This window comes from Nycticebus coucang, chromosome 20, assembly GCF_027406575.1.
Source record: "Nycticebus coucang isolate mNycCou1 chromosome 20, mNycCou1.pri, whole genome shotgun sequence".
NCBI classification, from domain to species: Eukaryota; Metazoa; Chordata; class Mammalia; order Primates; family Lorisidae; genus Nycticebus; species Nycticebus coucang.
In genome coordinates this window covers 51,500,120-51,528,033 of record NC_069799.1, presented here as the reverse complement: position 1 = coordinate 51,528,033, position 27,914 = coordinate 51,500,120, and the positions used below count along the sequence as shown (strand labels likewise).

The 27,914-nt window shown below is 37.0% G+C and overlaps 1 protein-coding gene across 4 annotated transcripts in view; it reads left to right on the top strand.

The window, feature by feature from the left end:
- ARMC3 (armadillo repeat containing 3) overlaps positions 1-27,914 on the top strand; it is a 90,730-nt gene that overhangs the window by 24,996 nt on the left and 37,820 nt on the right. For all 4 annotated transcript variants that reach the window (XM_053573247.1, XM_053573245.1, XM_053573244.1 and 1 more), the window contains 3 exons: positions 565-748; positions 18,165-18,317; positions 18,412-18,517. In XM_053573247.1, coding sequence (XP_053429222.1) covers positions 565-748; positions 18,165-18,317; positions 18,412-18,517 — 443 coding nt within the window. The remainder of the gene's footprint in view (positions 1-564; positions 749-18,164; positions 18,318-18,411; positions 18,518-27,914) is intronic.

The following is a 27,914-nucleotide window of genomic DNA, read 5'->3' as shown; positions in this document are numbered from 1 at the left end:
CTGAAAATAAGACCTAGTGCATCTTTGGGAGCACACCTTTTCGGGGAAACAGGGTAACATTTTGTTTAATTTTTTTTTTTTTTTTGAGACAGAGTCTCACCATATTGCCCTTGGTAGAGTGCTATGGTGTCACAGCTCAAAGCAACCTCCAACTCCTGGGCTTAAGTGATTCTCCCGCCTCAGCCTCCCAAGTAGCTGGGACTACAGGCACCCACCACTACACCCAGCTATTTTGTTTGTTTGGTTTTTTTTGGTTGTAGTTCTCATTGTTGTTTGGCAGGCCCAGGGTGGGTTCAAACCCGCCAGCTTTGGTGTATATGGCTGGCGCCCTAGCTGCTGAGCTACAGGCACTGAGCCATGGTTTCCCATAAAACCATGTAAGGGAGTAAGGGAAATGAGAAAAGGTGAGGCAAATGGTTAGGAAGAGTGATATTACTTTGATAAACAAAACTCTGAGGCCTCTGTCATAGCAAAATTAATTACATATGTTCCTCTTGTAGTAAAATTTGGGAAATATAAATTTCTTTTAGTATAGCTTTCTAAAGTTGTATTGACTTTTATTAGGAGTTGAATGACCTTCATGTAGAAGCACTTTCAGTGATAGCCAATTGCCTTGAAGATTTGGATACTATGACGATGATCCAGCAGACAGGGAATCTTAAAAAGCTCCTGTCATTTGCAGAAAACTCTACAATTCCTGATGCGCAGAAGAACGCAGCAAAAGCAATTACTAAAGCAGCTTATGATGGTACATCTCACCTTATGTAAACTACGTACACGTATTTCCTCTGGTATTCTTAATTTTGACCAGAACAGCAAATGCTGGAGTATTTGCTTTAAATAACTATTTAGGAATTGTTCTGTACTTCTGAGGGCCAAACTCATCTCACTTCCAATGATTTAATGTGGAAATTGCTCTGTCAGGGATATAATAAACTCCGTATGATTTAATTATAATTTTATTTTTTAAAAATATATTCTTAAATTAAGTTTTAAATCTTTATTTCTCTTGAATCTGTGGGATTGTATAGAATATATGCATTGTTTCTGAGCCTGAAGGTATTGTTTGAAGAAATTCACATTCACAATGATACCTATAAAGTCATTTTCAAGTTTCAGCCAGAGCCTAATAGGGCAATGTTTTATAGCTCTGAAAAGTAATATGCTTATACTATATATATAATGCAATTTCCACTTCAGTGACAAGCTATGTTGACATAAATCTGTAAAATATGAGAGATTAATTACATCATGAGCATGGAAGATGAAATTACAGTTTTAATTTATGTATATTTGGAGTCTTTTATTTAATAAAAGATGTGATTTTATTTTTCCCCTTCCATATCACTACTCTTACAAATGATGACAGTGTTAACTATTTTAAGTGATTGATATTCTATGCGTGTGTACTCACATCTGTATGTATGCCTATGAGTATGGGCGATACTTCCTTTCCAGCCCCTACTGGATTTCTCCAAGGCAAAGCTTTAAATCGTTCAGCAGAACTTTACTATCCCGCATATAGTGGGCAGACAGGGGCCTCCAGAGTCACAGTATAAATGTACACTCTAAAGACAGGTTGTGCAATTAAGGTTTTTAATATTGGCAAAAGTTGGTTTATTCAGTATTCTGTCAAATGGAATTTAGACATTCCTATAGCTGGTCAGTTGTGTTTTCTTTCTGTTCCAGCTCTTCTTTAGCTAATGGAGATCCAAGGAGAGGTGTAACAGGAAGATACGGGCAACATCAAGCCCACAGTTTGGGCATATCTCAGCTTCTCTTTGGAGAATCTTTGTGTGTGTCAGCATGGCCAGGTCCTTCTGAGTCTGTTTCAGTCCTTTTTGGGCTGAGCTCCTGTGATGTCTCCCCTTGTTGCCATGGTGATGGCAGGTGCACCAGCCAAAGTTCCTCTTGGTGGTGGAATCCTTGTGCTAGTTCTACACCTGGCACTGTCGCGACCCAGTTATGGGACTATGAATGAACTATAGCCTGTCCAGACCTGTTGATTTATTCATTTATCAGTGACTTATTGGGCTTCAACCCAGAACAGGCAAGTAAACAGATCAGCACACTGCTGTGTTTAAAGAATCGAATGAGAGAAACACAGGATTCCCCCAGGAAGGCTGCCCTGCGCAGACTTGCATCAGAGAAGTCTTCCTAGATGCTGGGACTTGGAGTAAAGAGTAGAAAGTGGTTGGGCAAAGGAGGTCCAGGTGGGATGGAGGAGGACCAGAAGTTCTCTAAGAAGGAACAGTGTATAAAGATCAGGGGAGAGACAGAACCTGGTCACTTCCAGAACTGAAAGTTTTCAGAATGGCTGGTGTGTAGGATGTGGAAACACGAGAGTTCAGGCTGTTGACGTAGTGAGGGGCCAAATGCTGCAAGGGCTTATAGGCCAAGTGAAGGACTTTGGACTTTATTGGGAACAAAGAGCCATTGGAGTGGCTTAGAGATGGGAAGAACATTACAGATTTTGACTTTTTAAAGAAAGAGCACTTGTGCAACAAAGTGGAGAAGACGTTCGAAGCTTGTAGGACCAGACACAGAAGACCAGGAAGGGGTTGCTGTGCTAATCTGGGTGAGAAATGTGTGGTCATGGTGGGTTCAAGGCCTTTTGCAAGGAGAACCACCAGCACAGTGCTGACCACACTGTGAGGGGTCTGTGAGGATTTGTTGAACCTGCATGGATTAAGGGTAGAAGTGGATAATGTTGAGGGTGAAGCTAGGTTTTTGGTTTGGACAACTAGGAGTAAAATGGAGCCACTCACAGAAATGGGAAATTCAAGAAGAAGAGAAAAGCAGGTTGTGGTTAAAGAAAAGGAAATGAGTTCCATAAAAACAAAATCATGGTAAAATATACATAATGTAAAATTTATGGCCATCTTAATGATTTGTAAGCATACAGTGGCATTAAATACATTCACATTTTTGTACTACTGTCCTCCATCCTTCCACAGAACTCTTTTTGTATAGCAAAACTAAAACTTTATACTTGTTAAACAGTAACTTCCTACTTCTCTCCTCCCCCCAGTTCTTGGCAACCACAATTCTACTTTCTATTTCTATAAATTTGATCACTCTAGATAGCTCGTATACATAAAATCTACAGTACATGTCCTTTTGTGACTATATAGCAGTTAGCATGACGTCTTCAAGATTCATCCACTTGTAGCATGTGTTAGAATTTTCTACCTTTTTAATGCTGAAAAATATCCTATTTGTGTGTCTATACCACATTTTGTTTATCCATTCAACCACTGATGGACAGTTGGGTTGCTTTGGCCTTTTGGCTATTGTGAATAATGCTGCTATGAACATAGATGTACAAACACCTCTTTGAGTCTCCGCTTTCAATTCTTTTGGACATGTGCCTAGAATTGCTGAACCATATGGTAATCGTCTTTTTAATATTTTAAGGAACTGCCATATTGTTTTCCATAGCAGCTGCACCAATTTACATTTTTACCAACAAAGCACAGAGTTGTAATTTATCCATATCCTATCTGACACTTGTTGTTTTCTGGACTTTTTTTTTTTAGTTTTTATTTTTTAAATTTCAGATTAGTAAGGGGCATATATGTTTTGTTTACATTCTTTGTATTCATACAGATTGAGTCAAAATTATAAGTGTTCCCTTCACCTGGATAGTGGGCACTGTACCCAACAGGTGCAAGTATGCTATTTTTAGTTTTTATTTTTTTATAGTAGCCATCCTAATGGATGTGAGGATGTGTTTCACTCTTGTATTGATTTGCATTTCCCTAATGATTAGTGATATTGGGCATCTTTTTCATGTTCTTATTGGCCACTTGTATATCTTTTTTGGAGATGTTTATTTAAGTCCTTTACCCATTTTTAATCTAATTGTTTTTATGATGTTGAGTTGTGGAATTCTTTGTATATTCTGGATATTAACCCCTTATCAAAATATGTGATTTGAAAATATTTTCTTTCATTCCATGAGTTGTCTTTTCACTCTGTTGATTGTGTCCCTTGATGCACAAAAGGTTTTAATTTTGATATAGTCCACTGTATCTTTTTTCTTTTGTTGCCTATGCTTTTGATGTCATATCTAAGAACTCATTGTCAGATCCAGTGTCATAAAGATTTTCCCCTATGTTTTCTTCTCAGAGTTTTATAGTTTTAGCTCTTATGTTAGGTCTTGATCTATTTTGAGTTAATTTTTGTATATAGCATAAAATAATCATCCAACTTCATTCTTTTTCTTGTAGACATCCAATTTTCCTAGCATCAGTCTGTTGAAATCCACTTTTTTTTATGTACCGCAGAGGAAGTCAAGCAGACAGTCTTTAAGTCCTTTCTGGCACTGACGTTTTCTGATTATACTTCCTTATGCTAGTTCTAAAATAACCACATTTCAATTTCAAGTTGTGTCTCTTCAGTCTTTATTTTAGAATCGAATGACTTAATCTGCCTGTACTTCATTTGTGTCATTTGTGACTGTACAGTGTTCTCCTTCAGCTGTCCCTTTTCCAGACTGAAAAATCCACATCTTGTTTAGTCTCTCCCTACACGCGGTGTTCTAGGGCCATCCCGTGATCATTCTCCTACCTCTTTGGGACTTTCTCTTTTTTATGATACTCTCCTTGAAGTGTGTTTCATAAGTATTCTGAAAAGTACTTAAAAAATATGCACCATCACTTTATATAATATAAAGAGAAGTTATTTTATGATTATTTTCAATTTCAGTCTTAGGAATTTTGGTCATTCTCTTAATCACATTGGCATATTTGGCCAACCCTTCAAGGGAACAATCTACAGTGAACCTCAGATCCTTTTTCTTAGGACCTAGAGCTCAAAATCTTTGATTTTTAAATGCTAACATTTTTGATTTCTAGTTCTTAAATGCAAATTTTGCTTTGAGTCTAGTATTATATTTTCTTCAAAGCCTAGTAAAGGACCAATGTATATAAGTGTTCTATTAAATCTTAGACAGGTGCACTCTGCTTACAATTTAACAATCATTTATTATGTGTGTGCTATATGCAAGGCACTGTTCTAGAAGATAAGGTTTAACAGTGAAGGAGCTGAATAAATATATGTTGAACTGACAGAACAAGAAGTATTTCCTGTAGAATATAGAATTTGATATTTATCTTTAGCCCAACTTTATAAATTATATTTTACAGTTCTTTTTGTCTTTACTTTTTTATCTACTTGATATGCCATATATAGGTGATATGTTAGACACTCCCCTTATATTATTTTTGTCAATTTTCTCTTGTAATTTTACTTGAAAAATCATTGCTTTATTCGATGTTGTTTAATATCCATTATTATGTTTTTAAAAAATCTCACTTAGCACTCTTTAGCTTTAAATTCTAATTGATTTTAAGATTGTTATATATTATCTGGCATGGTCTTGGCAGAAAAAAAGTTGTGCAAATTCCAGATGGCATAAATAGAGACATAGAAGGAACTACTTTCAGAAGTATAGTTGAGGTGAGGATGACACACAGGGGATGATGAGGTGCCCACAGACTAGCAATGCTGGGAAACCTTCACTAGCACTAACTAGGTCCAAAGGGTGAGGCAAAGAAATACTGTTAGATTTATTTTTATGGCTACTGTATTTGGCCTTTTTCTGACTTCGTGTTTTAAGCTTTCTGCTCTTTTATTTCTTATGCTGTTCTCTTTACCTCTTATAGATTTAAAAAATTCTTAAAATATTTTAAAGATAAAGTTGCTATAGTTATTTAAGATACTTAGTAATTTTGCTTCTACAACTCTTGCTGATGTTTGTAAATTTAACAGGAGGTTATAGATCCTCCTCTCTCAAATCTATAAACCTCTCTTTTATAGGAATCACTTTGCCATTGCATTCAATTTTGTCCACATTTGCTATTTAGAATTACATACACATTGAATCTGTTTCAATGTACATCATTAATTTCTCATAATAAAGCTCATCTATTCTTAAAATTTTATTTTAGATTCATTTCTCAAATTAACCAAAGTATATTTTTTCAGTGAAAAAAAATTTTTTTAAATATTCAAGAATGATGTGTTTTTGAGATCTAACTTCTGAATAAGTTTATTGAATTCAAACATATATGACAATTTAACTGGGTTTGGAATTCTTGCGTCAAAATATTTTTTCGTTAAATATCTATCAATCTTTCTTGCGTAGAGTCCAGGCCTGAGGCCAGCCTGATTTCAATTGTTATGTATAGATGGTGGTTTTCTCCCCTTACATTGGGGTAGTTTTTTTTATCTTGTGAGTTCAAAAATTTTGCCAAAATGTGTCTGAGTCTACCCCCCCACTCTCAGTTCAACACAGTGAAGCCTTTTGATCTCCAGACTTTTGCCCTAACTCAGGAAAGGGTATTTTTCTATTATATTCTTTTTTTTTTTTTTTTTTGTAGAGACAGAGTCTCACTTTATGGCCCTCGGTAGAGTGCCGTGGCCTCACACAGCTCACAGCAACCTCTAACTCCTGGGCTTAAGCGATTCTCTTGCCTCAGTCTCCCGAGTAGCTGGGACTACAGGCGTCCACCACAACGCCCGGCTATTTTTTGGTTGCAGTTTGGCCGGGGCCGGGTTTGAACCCGCCACCCTCGGTATATGGGGCCAGCGCCTTACCGACTGAGCCACAGGCGCCGCCCTCTATTATATTCTTGATTATTGTTTTAGTTTCGTTTAATCTTTCCCCCAGGAATACTTGTTATATCCAAACCATCTCTGTCTTTCACCCCTATTTTGCAGTCTTTCCTAATTTCAGCTGTCAGTGTTCACAACAGAATACAGAGTGCTCTGTCTAGGCCTGGCTTTGATGAAAGACAAGGCTTACAGGTGCCTTCTACCCCTTCTCCCATCCACTGAGGTGGCAATGGAATCCTGTAGCCCAGTTTTGGATGATGATGAGACTTTTCTCTGGTATAATGTTGCAACACTGAAGTTCTGTCTTCTCCACATCCCACTGGTCATCTAGGAGGAGGTTAATAGAAGTTTGGAGCATTCTGAGAGGCCTGTAATTGTTCGTTGACCAGGGGTGATTTATGGAAATTTGTTTCTTCTTCTCTTGCCCTTGCCCCAGGGTCCTCTTTTTCTCCTTTTCTTTTCAGTCAACCTCTTTGACAGACAAGTAGATTTTAAACAGCCCCACCTCTTCCTCTCATTTCCATGGCTTAACCTGCATGACTTCTGTTTCCATCATTCTGCCAAAATAGTCCTTGTAGAATTTGACATTGACCTCCCAGCTCCTAAATCCTACAGACAACTCTTCAGGGCTCTTTCCCTTGATCTCTGTGTGGTGTTCCTCATGGCTGATTGCCCCTTCCTCCTCAAAACTCTTCATTCTTTGGCTGCCCAAACACCTCTCTCTCCTGATTCTTTTCCTGATTATCAGACCATCCCTTCAGCTTTGCTAGCTTCCTCTCCTCTGCTCACCATTTCATTGTTAAACTTGCCGTCCTGTTCCCTGTCTTGTTCTCTTTTAAATCTCCCCAAGCAATCTCACTTCTGACTAATGTTTCAGCTGCCTCCTTATTTGCTATGGAATTGTTTCTAATTCTGACCTGTCTCCTGAGTTCCTGCCTGCATTTCTGGCAGCTTCCAAGCCCATCTAACTGCATTTCCCAGACTCATCTTTGAAGTGTCTTGAATTCCTTTGACAATCTGAACAAAGTGTAACCTTCCCAAAATAAACATATGCACAACATTCTCTGTATAATTCAGGGAGTTCATGGACTGTTTGAAGCCCTTCTGTGTTTTCTGGATCCTTGCCCCCTAAGTTAATAACTCTTGAACTAGAATAATGAGGATCAAGTCCAGATGAACTCACTTGCTATTGGAGAGTCTCCCGTTTTATATTAATGCAACCACAGGGCCATTGATTATTAATTTGTTCTTGCTTGGGCAGTTTCCATCGTGTTCTGGAGCATGTAATGTAGGTTAGACCATAATTTTGTACTCATTTGCTCTGGTTTAGGCTTAGTCTGGATTCTGATTTTGGAAATCCTGTTTTGACCTTTTGGTATCCATGCTACACTTTGGCAAGATTTAGAGGGAAAATCAAATTTTCTAATCGTGTTGATTGCCAAGGTGTCAATAACATCACTGTTTTCTCTTTCTGACCTTAAGAAATTAGAAAATGTAATTTATCCCGCTTTAACCTAGTCTAGCCTGCTGTGAGTTAAATGTGCTGTCAGTTTCATCACACCAGACTTTCATCTGACTCTATTATGGAAGATTAAAGCAACAACCTGTGCCTGAACTAAGGCAACCTGACCCTGCTACTTTAGAAGACCAGGCAAGCACAGCGTAAAAGTTAACTTCTGTTGGTTAGCAGAATCTCGTTTTCCAGATGGGAGAGATTAACATCTACCCTAACATCATTCAACTAGCTGACCACGTGTGTCACAGGAGGGCTCACTCACCACTGTCTTGCAGATTTCATCTAGTATGCCCAAGGCTTGTATTTTATAACTGGACTCCCTCAAGTGGTAAACTTCCCTTTCACAGGGGTCACCCAAGACCATCGGAAAACACATAATTATGAAACAGCAATGAAAATAATAATAGTTTTATGGTGGGGGGGGTCATCACAACATGAAGAGCTGTATTAAAGGGTCGCAGCATTAGGATGGTTGAGAACCACTGCAAAGATATATGATTCCTTAAAGATTAAAGTTTTCTCTCTGTCCATATATCCATCCCAGTAAATCCTTAAGAGTGAACTCTCTTCTGGCTGGAAGCACAGAACTCTTTTTTTTTTTTTTTTTGTAGAGACAGAGTCTCACTTTATGGCCCTCAGTAGAGTGCCGTGGCGTCACACGGCTCACAGCTACCTCTAACTCCTGGGCTTAAGCGATTCTCCTGCCTCAGCCTCCCGAGTAGCTGGGACTACAGGCGCCCGCCACAACACCCGGCTATTTTTTGGTTGCAGTTTGGCCGGGGCCGGGTTTGAACCCGCCACCCTCGGTATATGGGGCCGGCGCCCTACTCACTGAGCCACAGGTGCCGCCCAAGAAGCACAGAACTCTTGACAAAATTTCTTCCTTCCAGAAGCAGAATTCTCCTAAGGATCTAAAGGGCCTTAGCCATACATTGTGGGTGGAACTGCCCACTTCTGATCAGAACATGATAGTAGGCCAGAAGCAACATCCCTGGGCCAGTGCTAGAGGATAGCTTCCTCAAATCCCCGATTATTCTTTTTTTATTGATTTATTTACCTCTTTACTGTGTTTACCTGGCCAGATCACCATAGCCTCTTTTTCCCTCTCCTAACCTGGATTGTAGACTCTGCCTTCTTTTTGTATTTCTTGTCTAATCTTGTGTATAATCCACCATATGACCCCTACCTGCCAGATGCCATCAGCTTAACCCTATGCATCTTATTTTATATTAATTACAATGGTGAACTCTAAAAGCTTAATAAGGATTAACAAAGTTATCTCCTAGTGTTTCTATAGTGAATGTAAATAATCTTAGAGAAGTCTTAAAAATTTCTCCCAGTTGGAAAACTCCACTCATAAGTAGATTTTGACAAACATTGCACCTTACAATGTTTTTTTTTTGTTTTTTTTTTTATTGTTGGGGATTCATTGAGGGTACAATAAGCCAGTTACATTGATTGCAATTGTTAGGTAAAGTCCCTCTTGCAATCATGTCTTGCCCCCATAAAGTGTGACACACACCAAGGCCCCACCCCCCTCCCTCCATCCCTCTTTCTGCTTCCCCCCCCATAACCTTAATTGTCATTAATTGTCCTCATATCAAGATTGAGTACATAGGATTCATGCTTCTCCATTCTTGTGATGCTTTACTAAGAATAATGTCTTCCACTTCCATCCAGGTTAATACGAAGGATGTAAAGTCTCCATTTTTTTTAATGGCTGAATAGTATTCCATGGTATACATATACCACAGCTTGTTAATCCATTCCTGGGTTGGTGGGCATTTAGGCTGTTTCCACATTTTGGCGATTGTAAATTGAGCTGCAATAAACAGTCTAGTACAAGTGTCCTTATGATAAAAGGATTTTTTTCCTTCTGGGTAGATGCCCAGTAATGGGATTGCAGGATCGAATGGGAGGTCTAGGTTGAGTGCTTTGAGGTTTCTCCATACTTCCTTCCAGAAAGGTTGTACTAGTTTGCAGTCCCACCAGCAGTGTAAAAGTGTTCCCTTCTCTCCACATCCACGCCAGCATCTGCAGTTTTGAGATTTTGTGATGTGGGCCATTCTCACTGGGGTTAGATGATATCTCAGGGATGTTTTGATTTGCATTTCTCTAATATATAGAGATGATGAACATTTTTTCATGTGTTTGTTAGCCATTCGTCTGTCGTCTTTAGAGAAAGTTCTATTCATGTCTCTTGCCCATTGATATAAGGGATTGTTGGCTTTTTTCATGTGGATTAATTTGAGTTCTCTATCGATCCTGGTTATCAAGCTTTTGTCTGATTGAAAATATGCAAATATCCTTTCCCATTGTGTGGGTTGTCTCTTTGCTTTGGTTATTGTCTCCTTAGCTGTACAGAAGCTTTTCAGTTTAATGAAGTCCCATTTGTTTACTTTTGTTGTTGTTGCAATTGCCATGGCAGTCTTCTTCATGAAGTCTTCCCCCAGGCCGATATCTTCCAGTGTTTTTCCTATGCTTTCTTTGAGGGTTTTTATTGTTTCATGCCTTAAATTTAAGTCCTTTATCCATCTTGAATCAATTTTTGTGAGTGGGGAAAGGTGTGGGTCCAGTTTCAGTCTTTTACATGTAGCCATCCAATTCTCCCAACACCATTTATTGAATAGGGAGTCTTTCCCCCAAGGTAAGTTCTTGTTTGGTTTATTGAAGATTAGGTGGTTGTAAGATGTTAGTTTCATTTCTTGGTGTTCAATTTGATTCCAAGTGTCTATGTCTCTGTTTTTGTGCCAGTACCATGCTGTCTTGAGCACTATGGCTTTGTAGTACAGACTAAAATCTGGTATGCTGATGCCCCCAGCTTTATTTTTGTTACAGAGAACTGCCTTAGCTATACGGGTTTTTTTCCGGTTCCATACAAAACGCAGAATCATTTTTTCCAAATCTTGAAAGTACGATGTAGGTACTTTGATAGGAATGGCATTGATTAGGTAGATTGCTTTGGGAAGTATAGACATTTTAACAATGTTGATTCTTCCCATCCATGAGCATGGTATGTTCTTCCATTTGTTAATATCCTCTGCTATTTCCTTTCTGAGGATTTCATAGTTTTCTTTATAGAGGTCCTTCACCTCCTTCGTTAGGTATATTCCTAGGTATTTCATTTTCTTTGAAACTATGGTGAAGGGAGTTGTGTCCTTAATTAGCTTCTCATCTTGACTGTTATTGGTGTATACAAAGGCTACTGACTTGTGGACATTGATTTTATATCCTGAAACATTACTGTATTTTTTGATGACTTCTAGGAGTCTTGTGGTTGAGTCTTTGGGGTTCTCTAAGTATAAGATCATGTCGTCAGCAAAGAGGGAGAGTTTGACCTCCTCTGCTCCCATTTGGATTCCCTTTATTTCCTTGTCTTGCCTAATTGTATTGGCTAGAACTTCCAGCACTATGTTGAATAGTAAAGGTGACAGAGGACAACCTTGTCTGGTTCCAGTTCTAAGAGGAAAAGCTTTCAGTTTTATTCCATTCAGTAAAATATTGGCTGTGGGTTTGTCATAGATAGCTTCAATCAGTTTTAGAAATGTGCCACCTATGCCTATACTCTTCAGTGTTCTAATTAGAAAAGGATGCTGGATTTTATCAAATGCTTTTTCTGCATCTATTGAGAGGATCATGTGATCTTTATTTTTGCCTCTATTAATATGGTGGATAACGTTTATGGACTTGCGTATGTTAAACCAGCCTTGCATCCCTGGGATGAAGCCTACTTGATCATGATGAATGACTTTTTTGATGATAAGCTGTAATCTATTGGCTAGGATTTTGTTAAGAATTTTTCCATCTACATTCATGAGTGAGATTGGTCTGAAATTCTCCTTTTTGTTTGGGTCTTTTCCTGGTTTTGGTATCAGGGTGATGTTTGCTTCATAGAATGTGTTGGGGAAGAAGCCTTCTTCCTCAGTTTTTTGGAATAATTTCTGCAGTACAGGAATAAGCTCTTCCTTGAAGGTTTGATAGAATTCTGGAGTGAAGCCATCTGGACCAGGGCATTTTTTAGTTGGAAGCTTTTTTATTGTTTCTTTGATCTCAGTGCTTGAAATTGGTCTGTTCAGGAGCTCTATTTCTTCCTGGCTAAGTCTAGGGAGAGGGTGTGATTCCAAATATTGATCCATTTCCTTCACATTGTCAAATTTCTGGGCAAAGAGTTTCTGGTAGTATTCAGAGATGATCTCTTGTATCTCTGTGGGATCAGTTGTTATTTCCCCTTTATCGTTTCTGATTGAGGTTACTAGAGATTTTACTTTTCTATTTCTAGTTAGTCTGGCCAATGGTTTATCTATTTTATTTATTTTTTCAAAAAACCAACTCCTTGTTTCATTAATTTTCTGAATGATTCTTTTGTTTTCAATTTCATTGATCTCTGGTTTGATTTTGGAGATTTCTTTTCTTCTACTGAGTTTAGGCTTAGATTGTTCTTCTTTTTCCAATTCCATAAGATCTCTTGTGAGATTGTTGATGTGCTCTCTTTCTGTTTTTCGAATGTAGGCATCTAAAGCGATGAATTTTCCTCTCAAAACTGCTTTTGCAGTATCCCACAGGTTTTGGTAGCTTGTGTCTTCATTGTTGTTATGCTCAAGGAAGTTAATGATTTCCTGTTTTATTTCTTCCTTCACCCATCTGTTATTCAACAGAAGATTGTTTAATTTCCATGCCTTTGGGTGGGGTTGAGCATTTTTGTTAGAGTTGAGTTCCACCTTTAGTGCCTTATGGTCTGAGAAGATACAAGGTAAAATTTCAATTCTTTTGATTCTGTTGATAGTTGTTTTGTGTCCCAGGATATGATCGGTTTTTGAGAATGTTCCATGGGGTGATGAGAAGAATGTATATTCTTTATCTTTGGGGTGGAGTGTTCTGTATGCGTCTATCAAGCATAGTTGTTCTAGGGTCTCATTTAAATCTCTTACATCTTTGTTTAATTTCTGTTTAGAGGATCTGTCCAGCTCTGTAAGAGGAGTGTTAAAGTCCCCTGTTATGATGGTATTATCAGATATCATATTGCTCAGACTGAGTAAGTTCTGCTTCAAGAATCTGGGAGCATTTAAATTGGGTGAATAAATATTTAGAATTGAAATGTCTTCTTGTTGTAGTTTTCCCTTGACCAATATAAAGTGACCATCTTTGTCTTTTTTGACTTTAGTTGCTTTACATCCACATGTATCTGAAAATAAGATTGCAACTCCTCTTTTCTTCTGAATTCCATTTGCCTGAAAAATTGTCTTCCAACCCTTGACTCAGAGCTTTAATTTGTCTTTTGAAGCCAGGTGTGTTTCTTGCAGACAGCAAATGGATGGCTTGTGTTTTTTAATCCAGTCAGCCAATCTATGTCTCTTCAGTGGGGAATTCAAGCCATTAACATTTATTGAGATAATTGATAAGTGTGGTAGTATTCTATTCATCTTATTTGGTGAGAGTCCATTGCTTAGTTTTATCTTTTGCATCAGTGTGGAGGTTAGGTTCTGTCCTTTGATTTCTGAGTTCTTACTTTGCTGCTGATCCATTGTGGTGGTCAGTGTGCAGAACAGGTTGAAGTATTTCCTGTAGAGCTGGTCTTGTTGTGGCGAATTTCCTCAATGTTTGTATATCCGTAAATGATTTGATTTCTCCGTCAATTTTGAAGCTTAGCTTAGCAGGGTACAGAATTCTGGGCTGAAAATTGTTCTGTTTAAGTAGATTAAAGGTAGATGACCATTGTCTTCTTGCTTGGAAAGTTTCATTAGAGAAGTCTGCGGTCACTCTGATGGATTTGCCCCTGTAGGTCAACTGGTGCTTACTCCTGGCAGCTTGCAGAATCTTTTCTTTTGTCTTGACTTTGGACAGGTTCATCACAATGTGTCTTGGAGAAGCTCCGTTAGAGTTGAGGCAACCTGGGGTCCGATAGCCCTCTGAAAGCAGTGTGTCAGAATCTTTGGTGATGTTCGGGAAATTTTCTTTTATAATATTCTCTAGTATGGCTTCCATTCCTCTGGGGCATTCTTCTTCCCCTTCTGGAATTCCTATAACTCGTATGTTGGAACGCTTCATAAAGTCCCATAATTCTGACAGTGAACGTTCTGCTTTCTCTCTCTTCTTTTCTGCCTCTTTTACTATCTGAGTTATCTCAAAAACTTTGTCTTCTACCTCTGAAATTCTTTCTTCTGCATGGTCTAACCTGTTGCTGATACTTTCCATTGCATCTTTAAGTTCCCTGATTGACTGTTTCATTTCCTTCAGCTCTGCTATATCCTTTTTATATTCTTCATATCGTTCATCTCTGGTTTGATTCTGTTTTTGAATTTCCTTTTGGTTATTTTCCACTTTATTAGCAGTTTCCTTCATTGTTTCCATCATTTCTTTCATTGTTTTCAACATGTGTATTCTAAATTCCCTTTCTGTCATTCCTAACATTTCTGTATAGATGGAATCCTCTGCAGTAGCTACCTCATGGTCCCTTGGCGGGGTTGTTCTGGACTGGTTCTTCATGTTGCCTGGAGTTTTCTGCTGATTCTTCCTCATGAGTGATATCTTTTATCTGTTTCCTTGCCCTAATTTTCCTTTCACTTCCTCTTGCTCTTTAAGTTCTTGTGCCTGTGGAAGTTGTGGGCGGGTTTAGACGGATTGAACACACGCGACCACTTGCCGGTTTTCCACTGTTTTAGTCCTCCTCTTGGGGTCCAGAAGTCTCTCGCTGACTCCCTGTATCCTCATAGGAGTGATGATAGGCAGTTCCCACCAGCCGGAGATGCCTGGAGTCCTATCTCCCCAGACTCACGGTGCCCAGATGCAAGGAAGCTGTTACTCGGCTGCCATCTTCCTGTTTTGCTTAATGGGGAAAGGTGCACCTTACAATGTTAAGAACAATGTATCTGTCGATATTAATTTATAACTTTTTGTTATTCTCTATCATCATAAGAATTCTTTTCAGATGAGGTCATGCACTGTCAAAAACACAGTCGAAACATACAGACGCATAAAACATACTCTCTAAGTCTTGTTTGTTGTGTAAAGCTTTAACATGCATCCCCACTGTGGGAAATCCAAATCCATATGCCTTTGACCTGGCACCAATAGGAGGAAGGTGTTAATTACTGTGTTGCTATGAGGTTTATGAACTCGCATTAACATCTCAGCAGGAGCAAAGGTGGCACAATAGCAACTTCTGAGAATGGGTGAAGAAAAGCATCATTACATACAGATTTATTTTCAGTAATGAAACCTCGTGCTTTTTATTTTAGTGATAGTGAACAAATATTATTGTTAAAGTCTATCACTCAATTAGTACCATAACTATGTTGCCATCTTTATGATCTGTGCAATTAAAACACAAATACTTTACTTCTTGGTGTAGTAATTCAATGAAAGTACTTGGTTTATAAGTTAATTCATCTTGTAGCCATAGCCATAGCCATGCTAGAGTCAGCACATTTGAGGTTTAGCGAACCCAGCTGGATTTTGAGAGGACTCCAAGCAGGGTTGAGAAACTAATTGCCTACAGTATTTATTTACATTATTTAAAAAAAAAAATGTTTCCAATAATTGCATATATACTGTTTTTTGAATGCAACAACTACACACTCCAAAGTTAGTCTTTACAGATTAATTGTTTTGGCTGATTTTACGGATGGAATCCATGCTAAGAGTACTGTTCAGGAACTTTGGTTTAGAGCCGTCTGAGAAGCCTTAATGATAAATCTAAGCATTTTACACCAGAGACTCTAGCAAAATTTCAGTTACTATATCTTCAGTGAAAAATAATAAAGATTACATATATTTTAAAATGTTTTAGGAGCCATATACTTGAGATTTAAGGTACTAAATGCAGCTTTTTAAAAAATGAAACACAGTCATGCCTGAATTCTAATGTTAAATGAAAACAGCAAGGGATTAAAATGATAGGACTATAGTACATGGCTCCCAATTGGTTTAAGAAGAATGAACAGAAGTGTTAGTAACAGCCTGTGCCAGTTTTGACTAGATTGCTTAGTATACATCTGTGTATCGGATGAACAAAGACCAAAAGTATTTGCAAATATGGTGCCATCTGAATGTAATTCTGCTTCTGTGAAAAGGGGCTATTTTTTTGGATCATTGTTATGGAAGGAAGAAATAACAACTTTAAAGTGGAAAGTTAATTGTTATTAATTTCTGAAAATAGCCTTGGAAAAAAGTTAATTAAGATATGTATAAGAAATAAAGATATTCCGCATGAGATATTGTAATCTAAATTATCAACATTTTTTGCAGAGATTCTTATTCTAATAGAATATTCTTCTCTCAAATATTAATGTCCTAAGAGCACATATCATACATTTTTCTATTTCTTTTTTTTTTTTTTTTTGCAGTTTTTTTTTTTTTTTCTTTTTGGGCTGGGGCTGGTTTTGAACCCACCACCCTTAGCATATGGGGCCAGCAGCCTAGTCCTTGAGCCACAGGTGCTGCCCACATTCTTCTATTTTAATCATGAAAATTGACTTTATAAAGGTTAATTTCATAAACTTTATAAATGTTACTAATGGAGAATCAAATCTATGGCAAAGTTTTTGAAGTAACTATAAATAATTTAGCAAGGAGTTATTTGTAAACTCCTTTTCATACTAGTCTCTGGTACCTCTTTATGGCATTAAAACCGAGTTTGGATTTCTAGTATACATTTTAATAACTTCTTTAGAATTAACTAGACCACAAAATATTAAATAAAAAATTATTTCAAATAATGGAACACAAAACCAAAAATAGGTTTTCATATTCTAATTCAGTTTAATGCAGTATCTACTTTAGTTATAGTAATGAATTTATTGTGTTTTGTTTTGTTTTTGAGACAGTTTTGCTTTGTCACCCTTGTTAGAGTGCCGTGGCATCCTAGCTCACAGCAACCTCAAATTCTTAGGTTCAAGTGATTCTCTTGCCTCTCAACACCCAGCTAGTTTTAGAGACAGGGTCTTGCCCTTGCTCTTGCTCTTGAACCTGCTCAGGCAGTCCATCCTCCTTGGCCTCCCAGAGAGTAATGAATTTGTTGTGTATAAAATATCAAACTAAATTAAGAGAAAAAATGTTTAGGGAACAAAAGAACATTAGAAATACTTTGGCCAGACATGGTGGCTTACACCTGTAATCCTAACACTTTGGGAGGCCGAGGAGGATGGATTGCTTGAACTTGGAGTTCAAGACCAGCCTGAGCAAGAGCAAAACCCTGTTTCTATTAAAAATAGAAAAACTGAGGCAAGAGGATGGCTTGAGCCCAAGAGTTAGAGGTTGCCGTGAGCTATGTCACCATGTCACTCTACCCAGGGAGATAGCTTAAGACTCTGTCTAAAAAAAAAAAAAAAAAAAGAAATACTTCATTTTCAAATATAATATTTTAAATAAGGTGAATATCATGGTATGTACTTTGTTTTCAAATAAGGAGACCATTCTAATGTACTTTTACATTATATTTATGATAATTTATCAATTAAATAATTATTTTAATTTTTGCTACTTAAGCATGTAGTATAATTAGAGATGAAAGCCCCTAAAACCTTGGGTTCTTACTATTCAGTTTTACTTTCTCTTGAAGTAAAGTAAGGTTCTTTTCCTAAAGCCTTAAGTATCCAGCTCACTAATTTGCTCATCTTAGGCTTTCTTCAAATATTGGGTTTTTTGTTTCAAATAACAATCAAAGAAATCAGTTTTGGTCCTTAAGTGAGGCAATCGCCTCTGTGAACACTTTACGCCAGGCCAAGAACAAGATTGGTTTTAAATCAGTGCATGCTAAATCTGAAATTAGTATCTTTATTATTACAGAATTTTCTTTGCCATAATGCCGATATTATATATAAGAAACAGGGAAAAAATGCAACACCCATGATTCATCTTGCATGATGGCTGTGTTGTAAAGGTTTTAAATAGGCATACAGTTTGTCTACTTTAGATTCCAGTATTAAAGCTAGCAAATGATTTGAGTTCATATTCTGCTTTTGATGGGTTAAATAGTAATACACAGTTTTTGCATCAAAATTCTGAATTTTTTTCTTCTTATTGATGAAAGCTGAAAACAGAAAACTTTTTCATGAACAAGAGGTCGAAAAGTGCCTTGTAACCCTTTTGGGTTCTGAAAATGATGGAACTAAGATTGCTGCTTCCCAAGCAATTTCAGCCATGTCTGAGAATTCAGGCAGCAAAGATTTTTTCAATAATCAGGGTAAGCAAACTGGAAGCAAATTCTGTGAACAGTTTTAGGTTACCATATGTCAGTATACATGGGCCTTATAAAAGTCACCTTTCTCTTTTGGTAGGGATTCCACAGTTAATTCAGTTGCTAAAAAGTGACAATGAAGAAGTGAGGGAAGCTGCCGCCCTCGCCCTGGCAAACTTGACCACCAGCAATCCTGCTAATGTGAAGTAAGTTCAAAAACCCTTACCCAACACTGACTGGTTGGATAATTCACAGGCCAAAATGTTCTATTTTTAATATTTTGGCTTTCAAGATAGTTCTCATATTTATTCAGATGATCTTTCTTGGATTATGAAAATAGAGTCATCAGATTAGCCTCTTTTCCAAAGATATTACAAAATCTTGACTGTTTCTGAGTTTGTTTGGAAAACATACCAGCCATTTGATTCAGGCAACAGGCTAACTCTTCTAGAAGCTTCGAATACAAATAAGACTGGATAAAGTTGGAAATATTAAAGATAGCATTATGTAAACATTTGACAAATCTAGAAAAATTATAAAAGATCCATTTTAAAGAGCTGTAAACATTATATGCATATATAATTATAAAATATATGTATATATAATGTTTATATATAATTCTAAAAGTTCTAAAAATATATGTGTATATATGTTTATATATAATTATAAAAATTCTAAAATCTAGAAGAATTATAAAAGATCCATTTTAAAGGGCTGTAAACATTATATACATACATATATAATTATAAAATACACATATATAATGTTTACAGCCCTTTAAAATGGATCTTTTATAATTTTTCTAGATTTTAGAATGGATCTTTTATAATTTTTTTAGATTTTAAAGGGCCGTAAACATTATATATGTGTATACATATAATGTTTACGGCCCTTTAAAAGCCCTTTGTGAGTGTGTGTTTTATATATAAACACACACAGAAACTTTTTTAAAGTCAATTAAAAGCAACATCGTGGCTTGGTGCCTGTAGCTCAGCAGCTAGGGCGCAAGCCACATGCACCTGGGCTGGCCAAACAATAATGACAACTACAACAGAAAAAATTAGCCAGGTGCTGCAGTGGGTGCCTGTAGTCCCAGCTACTTAGGAGGCTGAGGCAAGAGAATTTCTTCAGTCCAAGAGTTTGAGGTTGCTGTGAACTGTTACGCCACGGCACTCTACCAAGGGCGACATAGTGAGACTGTCTCAAACAAAGAAAAAAGGCAACATCTTATGGGCAAATACTATGAAGAAAAGTTAAAGGATAGGAATGCCTTCTGTACCTCAAGAACTCTAGTATATGATTAATCTTCATCGAAAAATTAATTATCAGAATAATCTGTCAGCAATTTAGGAAACGAGACTCTGCAAGGTTACCTAATTTCCTGGGCACATCTATTTATTAAAATAGCTGAGCTGGAAATTCAACCCAGGTCTGTTAGACCCCCAAGTTTGTGTTCTTTCCTCTGCAGAAGGTAAGACTGCCTTATAAAACACTGAGAATTTAAGTCAACTTTCAAAAATAAAATAACTGTTTTCCCTCCCTGCATCTCATTTGGTATATTAGTTAACTTTCATCTATTATTATTTTGTGACCTCATGGCTAAAATTACCGTTTTCTAACTGGAAATAAATCCTCTTTTGCCCCCATTATATATTTAATTTATTTCTTAATATTTCTTTCCTCTTTCCTATTCCCACATATGTTATAAGGCCTTAATGACTAAAAATCTAACAATAACTGATAAAAACCTAACAAATGCGTAAACATCAAAATAAAACTTTGCTCCTTTAATAGCTACGATCTCTGACATAGTAATTTTCTAAATTAAGGTCATCATTATCTCTATGAGGCACACAAAGATCTGAAATACTGGGCAGCGCCTGTGGCTTAAGGGTGCTGGTCCCATATGCCGGAGGTGGTGGGTTCAAACCCAGCCCCAGCCAAAAAAAAAAAAAAAAAAGAAAACCTTGTCTCAAAAAAAGAAAAGAAAGAAAAAAAAACAAAGATCTGAAATATTGAGTCATAGTCAGTAGCAATTTGAAAAGAGCATATTCAGTGATTTTTCCAGTACAGTCAAATGGTGCAAAAAATCATAGCCACAACACTAAATGACTTCTATCTCCAGTTCAATTAGATTTATACATTATCTGAAATACTTAGTTAGGCCTCCTTGATTTCATATGAATTTGAGCGGCTTATACTATGTATTGTTTCACAATTTTATATAAAATCATAGAAAATTAGGACGGTAAGTAGTTCTAGAAGGGGCTGCCTTCAGATTTCCTCTTTTAATATGTTTTACACATTTTTGTCTTCTGACTCTGTAGTTTCATTTTGTCAACATACTACATAGAAAGACCAGTTAAGACTGAATAATGCCTGATTTCTTCCCTCCTACAATGAACTTTATTTTTGTAATTTAATTTAATTCTTGTAAAAAAAAAAAATTTTTTTTTTTTTTTGAGACAGTCTCACTCTGTCACCCTCTACAGAGTGCTGTAGCGTCACAGCTCACAGCAACCTCCAACTCTTGGGCAAGCAATTCTCTTGCCTCAGCCTCCCAAGTAGCTGGGACTACAGGCGACCACCACCATGCCTGTCTATTTTTTGTTGCAGTTGTCATTGTTGTTTAGCAGACCTAGGCTGAGTTCGAAATCGCCAGCCCTGGTGTATGTGCCTGGCGCCCTAACCACTGAGCTATGGGTGCTGAGCCTCTTGTAAAAGTTTAATTGTAGTTATTTCTTTAACCTATTAGATACCATCCATTCTATTTTTTTATATTTGTATTTGATAAGAGAAATGATACATTTGTGAGAGTGGTTTTCTGGGTATTCTTTGAGGTCTGTATAATTGTTACTTTGGACTGAGTTAAAAAATATTGAGAATAAATGTTTTTGATGAGGATATGGAATTAGATTTGATATATCTGTGCCAAATGCTGAAGACTGGAGTTGAAACAGATTCTACAGTCAATCAAAAGGCATAAACACAAGTAAGTTATGCTGTCAGTCCTTCTAGCAAGCCTCTTAGAGTAATAATTACTAACATCAAACACAACAGATGTGACAATAGAGATAATTGGTTGCCCTTAATAAGGAATGTTTTCTACTCAGATCATCTTTTAAAAATTGTAGCTTAAACTTAGCACTGGTGAGTGTCTCCAGCATCACGTTTTAGTGCTGCATTTGATCATCTCTCCTGCTGCTGGGGTGGTTGGAATCACTTGCTTTAATTACTACCTAAGTAGTAAGGAAAACAAGCTAAGACCCAGAGCTGAAGTCCTCCAGGTGGGTTTGGTAGCTGTTTGGGTATCTGATAATTGCTAGCCTAGCCAAAAAAAAAAAAAAAAAACAATCTAAGCACTGTGAGTACTAATTTTGTGTATATTAAAATGTAACCCTTTCTCCTACATTCGTGTCTTAATGTGCCAAAAATAAATTTCTAATTCTTAAACTCAGGGCGTCTTCTGGAGTTGGAGGCTCATTTCGGGCAGTAAGTAATCACTGGTGTTGTTATGGTGACATATGATGTTGGCAGTTTCCTTTATGTAGTGGATTTTTGCCTGGAAAGTTGTGGGTAAATCAAAATTTTCTGAATTAAAGGAAATAATCAACCAGGGGAAGGTGAAACATACTTTGTGTTGACCCTTTTGTAAAACTGACAAATGCTTTTGGTATTAAGATATTTTTATAACCTAAAAATAGAGTTTTATAATCTACTCATAAATTAATTTATAATCTGATTTCAGATTGTCACACATCTTGCTTTCTTACATCAAGAAAACACACTCAAATGGAATTAAATAGCATGATGAGGAGAAATGATAGCAGCAATACTAAATAAATAACCAGGCCATCTATACCCCTTTGCGGAAGATTTTCAACTTTAAAATAATTTGAACATCACCTTAACTGGTGCCAAGAGATCTTGCCTATTTGGTAATCTAACAAAACTTTAAAGAAAATTGTGCTGAGTTTGATTAAAATTTAAAATCCTTCTCTCTCAACCTTCTAAACTGATCACACTGTTACTAAAGTTTGGTGGGGAGGGTTGTGGTTGTCATTTTGAGTAAGTGGCTGTCACCTGCTCCTCAGTGGTGTTTTCAGGGCTACCTGCCCCACTCACTGAGTGTAGCTTCTGGGTAGCACTTCCACTGGGCTTGGATGCATTTTGTTGACCCCTCATTAGACTCCTATGAACTGTCAGGTATTAATTCCCACTGTCAGTGGGTGTGATTGGCAGAACCTCTAACTTCCTTCTTGCCAAATTTCCTTTCATATCTTTTCCTAAAATATTGGATACCATGTAACCCAGCTGAATCAAATTTGACATAAAAGCCCTAAAAGAGAGCCTGAGGCCTTTTCTCTAAGGATATATTTTGGCTTCTCAGAGGTCATTTCTTCTTTTCTTTTTTCTCCCTGGTAATTCTCATGTATGTTCTGGATAAGTGATGTTTCCAGGTATTTGAGTTACGACAAGGGAGATTATAGTTTCAAAATTATTAACAAACATGAATCATTTTACTTACAAATAAACTAATATTGTAGAGTAAAATGATAAAGAGTAAAATTGACCATAAAATATATTCCAGAAGTATCTTGAACTTCCAGAGGTATTTTGCCTTAGGGCTTTTGTAGTGAGCACTGTCTGGCCTGGGATGCTTTTTTTCAGCCTGTGGCTCACTCCTGCAGTACCTTCAAGTCCTTGTTCCCATGTCACCTTTTCAAAGGGACCATCACTACACTGTTTAAAATCGATTTACCCTACACACACATATTCTCAATCTTCCTTCCCGCTGCCCTTTTCACATAGTTTACTATTTTCTAACATAACGGTAGAATTCACCTGTTACTTTTATTATTTATTATTTATTATTTATTTTCTATTCCATCACCCATAACAGCAGCCATTAAGGTAGCAACCTTTTCTATTTAATTTTCTGATTCATCCAGGCATCTAGAACAGTGCCCACCCCATAGTAGGCATTCAGAAGAAAATAGGCGAACATGGCTAGGCGCCCATACATCAGTGGTTAGGGTGCTGGCTGCATACACCAGGGCTGGTAGGTTCGAATCCAGCCCAGGCCTGCTAAACAACAATGACAACTACCAAAAAAAAACAAACATAGCCAGGCATTGTGGTGGGCACCTGTAGTCCTAGTTACTTGGGAGGCTGAGGCAAGAGAATTGCTTAAGCCTAAGAGTTTGAGGTTGCTGTGACCTGTGATGCTACCAGCACTCTACAGAAGGCGACATAGTGAAACTCTATCTCAAAAAAAAAGAAAGAAAAAGAAAAAGAACGAAAGAAAATAGGTGAGCATCAAATAGACAAGCAAAGCAAAAGGGCAGTGAGAAAACCACCGTCTTTGTGACATCAACCAAGGAGCATAACTTAAAACCGAAAGCAATCGTCAGTATTGTTTTGTTTATTTTTATGCTATAACTTGGATCACAGAAGCAAGACTGGGTGCTTACCTAGAAAAGCCTTCGACTGGTACTTTTCTCTCGTCATTATCTGCAGAATACGTGTAAAGGCTAAAATGAGTAAAAATATGAAAAGGCAATAAATAAGATTAAAAAAAATCTATTTGAAGGTATAGTAAAAGAGGATAGCCAGATTCAGTTACTAGAAGTGAAAGGAGAAAAAGTAAAATTATTTTCAAGTGAATAATAAAAAGTGAGGAAGCAAGGCAGTGCCTGTGGCTCATAGGAGTAGGGTGCCGGCCCCATATACCGGGGATGGCAGGTACAAGCCTGGCCCTGGCCAAAAACTGCAAAAAAAAAGGATTAAATAACAATGGAAGTAATAATGAGTTTGATATAAAAATGTAATCCATTTGGACACAGATACCCTTTCTTGGTTCACTGCGAATCTCTTTGGCAATTCTCAATTTGTAATACTTTTTGGAAATGAGAAAGCTGATAATTTTTGAAATAGAAACCATTATTTTTAGCTAGATTTTGTGTTATATTTATCCTGTATGCTTCTATCCAATTAGTCATATCAAAATCCTACATTATTTATGTAAGTACAGAGAGTTATTCTTGGTCGACAATCTTAGGAGCAGATCCTACCTATTATAAGAATATTTTAATCTATTAATTTATAACATCGCTGCCATCTGTTGGATCTGATCAGAAGTAGAGTGTAAGTTATCTCAAGAATAAAAAGGGTTCAGTGTTTCTCATTTCCCTATGAAAATGGTAACTAAATTTTGCCATTGATAAACTATGAAAATACTAGAAAGTTAGTACAAATATTGGCTAAATGTTTTTCAAAACATGCAATTCTTGCAGGAAATAAAATTCAATGGATATAATAAAAATATAGAAAGTAATAACTATGATTATTTTATTAATATTATCTAGAGATAAGTGAAAACTGTGATTTTGCTAAGGTACAAATGCATGACCAAGTCTCCATCGTGTACACATAGCTTATACCCTGATTCTCCATACTTACTGCTTCGTAATTCTTAGAGATCCTTTCTCTCCATTTCTTTTTTATTTCTTCTAGCTCTTCTTGACTTCTCACAACAACAGAGACCCAAGAAAGTTCTAAGACCCAAGAAAGTACAGTGGTTACTTAAAAAAAAAAAAAAAAATTGCTGGGCCACTGTCAGCCTCCACAGTACCACAGAGAGCTCTTCTGTAGAGACTGTCTTGCTATTGTGTGACCTCTGGTCAGGGCCACACAAGGGAAATGATGAAACGAGTGAGAGCACACCCCCAAAGGGACTCCCAGAAAGAGACAGAATGCTCCAAAATTATACGAATGTGCATTTGAGTGCTATGGAAACTTCCGAAGGTCCTCATTATATATGAATGACCTATCGTTTTGTATTAACAGTATTAAAAATTCTTTTCACTAACATAGAAATAAAGCCTTGGCTAAATAATTTTAATACCTCCTGGGATTATTTATGAAGTATCAGGACCTAAGAAAGCCATGTAATCTGTAAAGAAAAATCTAAAAAGTCCACCACAGTCAGAATTTCATACAGTATTTCAAGCAAATTCAGTACTTTATCTAAAGCTTCAAGAAAAAACCAGTACTGCATTTAGTCAGAGGCCAAAGTCCTTACCAGCCATTTCAGCATTACCAGAGAGGGGCATGATCTTAAGTGATTTCTTAAGAGTGTCAAATCTCACTCTAAGGGAAATGATTAAGGCAATCTCTAATAATTAGCATATATAGAAAACACTTTTCAAGCCTTGTTTTTAATTCCCATCCATTAAATAAAGTTGGTGGAAGGCAATATACTTGTACACTTATTTTTACCATTCCTTTTCTCTTTTTTATTCTGTAGCTTTCAGGCTAATGTTTCCTTAGAGTTACCTGTATTTTATTGTGGCCTGAAGGAGTGCAGTAAATGATGGCGGTCTTGGGGGTGGGTGGGGCGGAAGAACTCTCTTTGAAAGTTAGCAAAACGCTACAAGCTTCACTTCTGCCTCTCCATCCCTTTGCAGAAGAGATGGCCAGACATGTGTACTGCCATTCGTTGAAAAACAGATTTTTAGCATCTGTTTTTTTAGCATCTGCTCCCAAATCAGACTCATTCAGAAATTTGCTTAGAATATGTAATCTTGTTGCTCAGAACACTTTTCATTAAAGAAACGTTGGCCATAGTAGTCTCATGTTATAGACTTGATGTATAGGACACACTTAATAATGCGAAAGTTACACAGTTGGCTTTGTCTCGTACACAGTTTTTCACAAGGAAAATGTTTTCAGCGAGTTCCATTTTCCCTGCCCACAGTGAGAAGAACCACGACTTCATACTGACCCCTAGTGGCAGTTTAGAGGGAGTTGGGGGAGGGGCAAAAGGTAAAGGAATGATTGCTGTGTATTTTAAAGAAACACAGACTAATTGAATTTGAAACGCTTTCTGGTGTCCCTAAAATAATATTTTAAGCCATTTTTAAAATATTGTGATCTGGAAAGCATGTATATGTGCTCTTTCTCTTTTGCGAGAGAGAGAATGTTCTGCTAGATATGTATTTTTTTAATTTATTTATTTTTATTGTTAAGTCATAGCTGTGTACATTAGTGCAATCAAGGGGTACAATGTGCCGGTTTCATATACAATCTGAAATATTCTCATCAAACTGTTCAACGTAGCCTTCATGGCATTTTCTTAGTTGCCGTATGTAGGCATTTGTATTCTGCCTTTAGTAAGTTTCCCCTGTACCCATTCTAAGATGCACTGTAGATGTGGCCCCACCCATTATCCTTCCTCCACCAAAACCTCCCCCCTCCCTCCCCCTTCCTTGGCCCTTTCCCCATAGTCTTGTGCTATAGTTGGGTTATACCCTTCATGTGAAAGCTATAATTTAGCTTCATAGTAGAGCTGAGTACATTGGATACTTGGGTTTGTTTTGACCCCTTTTAAGGTACAGTCATTTAAAAATGTTTTGAGACATTCGTTGTACTGGTAGCTGGAAATCAGTGCAGTGTAATAACCATATAGGATCAACTCAGTACACTGAGCAAGATAAAGTAATCCATCTCATTGCTATTGTACCTTCTGTAGAGTTGATTTTTTTTGTTCTTGACTGTATAATAGATTATTTTGTTTTCAAATTCTTATTTATGTCACTTTATTGTATAGTTCTAGAAACTTCAAAATAGAATGTTTGCAGTGTGAGTATCTTGCAAGATAACTTGAGCTAGTTTCATAACTTAAGAGGTTCAATTTTGTATTAAGGATGATGCCTTAAAAAACTAATTATTTAAAGTATAATACTTTTTTAAAGGCTCTGAAATTAATAGCTAAACTAGATGGGAAGAGTCTTCAGTGTAAAGTTGAAAATTATTCTTGCATTATTTCCATCCAAATTTGCTAAGTGGTTTCTACCCCCTTAGAGAGCCTGTATACCTCTCCGAACAATGGAATGTTGTTCAAATGTTGATTATGCGGAACTGGAAAAATCGTACTGGATTTGAACAATATATAGAATGGAAAACTGATTTTGCAACAAAACAGTTTGATTCCACATCCCCATTTTGTGTTGGTTGATGTTTACTCAATCTTGACAAACTGTTTGAATTTGATTAGCTACCAGTTTTGTGAGGCTAGATGAGTCCCCTAGAAACAACTAGAAAATTATCCATGCCACTTTTATTGCCTACAAAGCAGAGATTAACACTTGTATGACCTCATTTAAAGTTGCTAATAATTTTCAGGTTTAATAGTTAACGTTACTGATTTTCAGATGAAATTATCAAACAATTTGGATATTTTTAAATTGTGTAATTTTTTCTCTTTCATTTTGAAACACTTAAACCTATATAAGTTATTTTTACTAACTCTTGATTTTTTACATTGAGCATTTTGCATGACTTTTTATTCTCTCTAGAAATGGTCCTTATTGCTCATTGATTATACCTACAGGCAAAGATTCGGGTGGGATCCTGAGCAATATGTCCCAGCTCTAGCCCTGCAGGCGTAGATTTGGCTTTTTAACTGAAAAGCCTGAAAATGAAACATACACACGTGCAAATTTTGGGATGTGATCATATGTTCCCACCATATGAAAATCTCTACCTTTGTGGCTCACTGGACTTTGCAGGGGTCCTCAAACTAGGGCCCGTGGGCCACAT